This window comes from Hemitrygon akajei, unplaced genomic scaffold, assembly GCF_048418815.1.
Source record: "Hemitrygon akajei unplaced genomic scaffold, sHemAka1.3 Scf000093, whole genome shotgun sequence".
Taxonomy (NCBI): Eukaryota; Metazoa; Chordata; class Chondrichthyes; order Myliobatiformes; family Dasyatidae; genus Hemitrygon; species Hemitrygon akajei.
The window spans coordinates 910,090-915,950 of NW_027331979.1; the positions used below are offsets into that span (position 1 = coordinate 910,090).

General features: G+C 44.9%; 1 protein-coding gene across 1 annotated transcript; it reads right to left on the reverse strand.

Annotated features, from left to right (window-relative positions):
* Nucleotides 1-3,583: 3,583 nt before the first annotated feature.
* Nucleotides 3,584-4,873, reverse strand: LOC140722929 (uncharacterized). Its single transcript, XM_073037559.1, has one exon. The coding sequence runs from the start codon at nucleotides 4,871-4,873 to the stop codon at nucleotides 3,584-3,586; it is 1,290 nt and encodes a 429-aa protein (XP_072893660.1).
* Nucleotides 4,874-5,861: the final 988 nt, after the last annotated feature.

Sequence of the window (5,861 nt, forward strand, 5' to 3'; positions counted from 1 at the left end):
TAGGAAACGAGATATCGCCTTTATTGACTGGAAGAATAAACAACACTACATCCTGGGGAAAATGAGGGAAAGCAGCAGCCCACCGTCGCCTTTATACAGCGGTCTATGGGAGGAGCCACAGGAGCAGTCAGACAGGTATATCTAGTTCACCACAATAGGTCACATGCATAGTATCACAATGGAATGAAGGGAATTACAGAGGCATGAGAGAGGTGATTCCCCAGGTGGATTTGAGAAGGATACTGGTGGGGATGACGTCAAAGCAGAAGTGGCTGACGTTTCTGGGAATAGTTCATAATGTACAGAATAGGTCATAATGTCCCACAGTAGTAGTTCACAAATGGCGGGGCTAGGCTACCGTGGCTGACAAAGGAAGTTATGGACTTCAGGTAGCGATAGTGAGTAGGAAGTTAGATAATTGGGTAGCTTTGAAAATCCAACAACAGGCAACTGCAAAAAGCTATATGAAGGGGAAAGGTGAAATATCAGAGCAAACTAGACAATAATATGCACCATTATAAAAATGCGCAAGGGAGGCGATAGTTTATTTCGGACCTCTGGAAAATGATGCTCATGAGGTAGAAATGGGGAAGAGATGGTAGATGAACTCGATAGGTACTTTGCATCTGTCTTCTCTGTGGAAGACACAGCAGTGTGCCAGAGATCCGTGAGAGTCAGGGAGCAGGAGTGAATGTCATTGTTATTACAAAGGAAAACGTGCGAGGCAAACTCAGGTTCTTTAAGTGGATAAGTCACCTGAACTAGATGGAGCATATCCCAGAGTCCTATGTAACGTTTTAGAAACAAACCAGCAGCAATACAGTTCACACCGGAGTCCGGTTTTGATGTTAAAACCATTATCTTTATTAGTAACTACTTATAATATTGTAAGTTAAACAAATTAAGCAAAAGTTAACAGTGTTACGCGTATAAATATGGGTAAATATAACTCCTAAACTATCGAGCCTGGGGGATCAAGGCTTAGAGTCTTGAGATGGTAACGTAGGAAAGTTCAGTAATCGGAGAAATAAATGATCAGAGAGAGATACTTGTAGTCCAGGGTAATTGTAGAGAGAAGGCAATTATGTCGAATTCCACAGGTAAACGCAAACCGTCGTCCAAGATCTTGTCCGTTGAATCGATTCAAAATCCAGTTCGATATATCAGACGAATGTCGTCTTCAAGTGAGTACCACATAACATATCCAGGTAAGGGTTAACTTCAAGTGGTCCCACATTACATTCCTAAATCTACTCCTTTGGATTATACGAAGTGACAGACACACATTCTGGAGCAAACCTTGCCCTGGCAGTTCTTAAATAAAAGTCTTAGACTACGAGAGTGGCTGTTCTGTCTCCCTCGTTCCGACTCTGTGTGTGTGTGTGTGTGTGTGTGTGTGTGTGTGTGTGTGTGTGTGTGTGTGTGTGTGTGTGTGTGTGTGTGTGTGTGTGTGTGTGTGTGTGTGTGTGTGTGTGTGTGTGTGATATCTATCCATATATATCGGACTCTCTAAATCTCTATCTCGCTCTCTCTCTGAGCTGAGAAAGCTGCCGGCTGACGTCACTGTTAGTCCCGCCTCACTCAGGAACTTTCTTAAAGTGACAGTCCACAGCAAACGAAACCGAGGGATTCGTAACACCTGAGAGAGGTTGCTGAAGAGATAACAGATGCAATGGTCATGACCTGTCAAAAATCACTTGACAAGGGGTCCCTTGCAGAAATACACATCAATGTGGTCAACAAAAGGAAAGAAAAATCGAAAGTACATGAAATACAAACAATAAGGCACCAATTTCTACACTATTCTTGGTTGGTGTGACTGTAACGAAACCCGATTTCCCTCGGGATCAATAGAGTATGTCTGTCTGTCTGTCTGTGTAGAAAATGCCAAGAGAAATCAGACACAATCCAACACATTTCAGGACCCGACAGCAGATTAACTCAATCTGATTACTTACAAAGGTACAATCAGTGGCAAATATGATTCACCAAAACCTTGCTTCAAAATACAAATGCATGAATGCCCTCTATCACTTCATCGAGGCACCGTAAGTTTAAGCCTGATCCACCTTTAGAGTCAAAATCTTACAAATTATATGATAATCAATACATTATATCAGATAGGACAATCTATAATAACCATCTGGATATAATATTACAGGATAAACAAGCAGGAACAACACCCTCAATAGACAAACCCATTCCCAACACACACACATTCCTCCACCAGTGCAGCACCTCACAACAGGCATTGTTTGTGTCATCAGTCAAATAACTGAATTATTTTCTCTGTCATCTTCCAAAGGTTACTAATCTGTCATTCATTGCCACACCCTGTTGCTGATTCCCTTCTCCTCCTCATACGTTCTTACTCCGACCATCGTTCAGCACCTCAAACAATGCCCTGTGAGGACCCGCCTCTGCTTTCTGACCCTGCTCCGTTGAACATCAAACTAATGGTTTCCCATTCTGCTTTCAGTGTTTAGAGGACAGTGGTGTTTTCTAACAACACTTTAGAAGCAGGGAAAATGACAAATAATGTGGAAATGAGCCCTGAATAGGGAGGTTAACAACCAATGCCATTCTTCCTCAGCCCAGAGATTTAGGGGCGAAGAACATCTCAGACAGAACTGCAATCAGCTCGAGTTCTTCAGTCTGCAGAAAATTCAAGGGAAACCTCTTCACCCACAGAGTGGTGACTGGAACCCCTCCCACAGGGAGAGTGAGAGATGAACAACAGGGGAGGATTTAAAAGGACTGTTGCAAACAGTATCACTGGCAGGGTCCAGCCGGCATGAGTTAACTCTCTACTGTACACTAGGTGTGTTATAAATTCACTAAATACCGGAAACTGTTTAAAATAGAACTGATTTATTTGTCACAAATCCAGTCCCATTAAAGGTGAATGTGCAGTAGAAGAAACTCCTCCCATGCCCAGTGACAAGGGTGCAGAACTGGGTGTGGTGAATAGCAGCAATAATTGTAGAGATCAGCACCGACAGTCACTCTCGAAATTGCATTCAGCAACGGTGATGGACAACTATCCAGCATGCAGCTCATTGAAACTTTCTCCCCAGTGTGAACCAGATAGTGTGTCACAAGTGTAACGTGCTGTAAGGTTTCACTGCTAATGTAATGGCCTCTCTGTAATGTTTCACTGCTGAGGTAATGGTTTCTCTGTAGCAGAGATAACAGGGTTTGGAGTGCGGTGCTATCCAATGAGAGAAATGTTCTTTCTTTGAGTCTGGAAGAGAGATTTTTACGGTCGCTTGCTGGGACAGATGAGAAGACACAAATGGAGAAAATGGGCCCTTGTTTTTTCTTTACTAACCCTATAGTGAAAGTAAGAATTATAGAGCTCAGTCCTTTAATGACATATTGTGTACTGTTTGTTATTTCGGGGTACTGATCTGTAACAGGGGACACATCACGCAGCATCCACCCAAACGAGATTTCTTAAGTTTGGCCGTGCTGGGGGTGGGGGTGAACACCCCCTATATTAAGCTGCTAGGCGAATTGAGAGTTACATAAGGTTAGATGACTGAGTGGATCCCTTTCCACATTCACAGCAGGAAAAAGAACTCTACCCAGTGTGAACTCGCTGGTGTCTCTGCAGTTGAGATGACGAAGCGAATCCCTTCCCACAGTCTAAGCAGGTGTACGGTCTCTCCCCAGTGTGAACTGACCGGTGCGCTTGCAGGTGGGATGACTGAGTGAATCCTTTCCCACACTCTGAGCAGGTGAATGGCTTCTCCCCAGTGTGAACTCGCTGATGTTCCTTCAGTTGAGATGACGAAGTGAATCCCTTCCCACAGTCCGTGCAGGTGAATGGTCTCTCCCCAGTGTGAACACGCTGGTGTTCTATTAGGGTGGATGACTGAATGAATCCCTTCCCACAGTCGGAGCAGGTGAACGGCCTCTCTCCAGTGTGAACTCGCTGATGTACCTTCAGTTTATATGATTGAGTGAATCCCTTCCCACACAATGAGCAGGTGAATGGCCTCTCCCCTGTGTGAACTGACTGGTGTGCTTGTAGGTTGGATGACTGACTGAATCCTTTCCCACACTCTGAGCAGGTGAATGGCCTCTCCCCAGAGTGAACTCGCTGATGTACCTTCAGTTGAGATGATGAAGTGAATCCCTTCCCACAGTCCGAGCAGGTGAACAGCCACTCCCTGTTGTGAACTCGCTGGTGAGCAATTAAGGTGGATGACTGAGTGAATCCCTTCCCACAGTCTGAGCAAGTGAATGGCCTCTCTCCAGTGTGAACTCTCTGATGTACCTTCACTTGAGATGACCGAGCGAATCCCTTCCCACAGTCTGAGCAGGTGAATGGCCTCTCTCCAGTGTGAACTCTCTGATGTATCTTCAGTTTAGATGACTGAGTGAATCCCTTCCCACAGTCTGAGCAGGTGAACGGTCTCTCTCTGGTGTGAACAGACTGGTGTACCTTCAGATTAGATGAGCAAGTGAATCCCATCCCACAGTTTGAGCAGGTGAATGGCCTCTCTCCAGTGTGAAGTCTCTGATGTACCTTCAGTTTAGATGACAGAGTGAATCCCTTCCCGCAGTCTGAGCAGGTGAATGGTCTCTCCCCAGTGTGGACTCGTTGATGTACCTTCAGTTGAGATGAGCAACTGAATTTCTTCCCACAGTCTGAGCAGGTAAATGGCCTCTCTCCAGTGTGAACTCTCTGATGTAACTTCAGTTGAGACGAGCAAGTGAATCCCTTCCCACAGTCTGAGCAGGTAAACGGCCTCTCTCCAGTGTGAACTCGCTGATGTACCTTAAGTTTAGATGCTTTAGTGAATCCCTTCCCACAGTCTGAGCAGGTAAACGGCCTCTCCCCAGTGTGAACTCGCTGGTGAGCCATTAGGTCAGATGACCAAGTGAATTCTTCCTTATAACTTCAGCAGATGACCAGCCTCTGCCCAGTGTGAACTGACTGGTGTGTCCACAGATGGGAAAACTGTCTGAATCCCTTCTCACACACAGAACAGGTGAATGGCCTTGTCCGAGTGTGAACTTGCTGATGCACCTTCAGTTGTGATGACCAAGTGAATCCATTCCCACTGTCTGAGCTGATGAATGAGTTCCCCCCTGTGTAAGATGATGGGCATGCCAGTCAGTCAGATGATTGAGCAAATCCCTCCCCACAGTCTGAGCAGGAAGGATGATCGAGTGAATCCCTTGCTCCACTTCTTAAATATCTGGACAGAGACAACAAAACTGGTGTGTTGTGTTCGAGATTCCCGTCGACAAGTTTCTTGTCATTTTTAACCTGTAAAAAAATTTACAAATCCATCAGTGGGTGAAGGGCATCATTTCAGTGAGAACATTTGGGTTATCAAGGTGTCATCTGGCATTACGCTGTTACAATGAAGTTCAACCCAAGTTGGAGAGAGAAATCATCTTCTAACTGGGCACAGAGCTGGTATCTGGAATGACCCTCAAATTCTCTGATGCTCTTTCTGTCTCTATAAGAACGGGGCATTTCTGCCAATTACAATCTGTGACCTGGCTCAGTTTGACTGTCTCCATTCCCGGTTCCCACTGAGTTGCATGGATTCCTGGCCCCACAGTCACTGAAACACTCTCACACAAATAGCCGGTACTCAGTGCATTCACACACCCACCACTCTCTGTGTAAAAAACTTACCTCTGACATCCCCTCGGAATCTATTTCAAAACACCTTAAAACTATGGTCCCTCGCATTAGCCATTTCAGCCTTGGGAATAAAACTCTGGATATCCACATCATCAATGCCCTTCATCATCTTATACATTTAAAAAAAGGCTCTGAATATAATCTAATTATAAGGAAAGTATACATTGTTTTGAGGATTTGTTGGAAGTATACA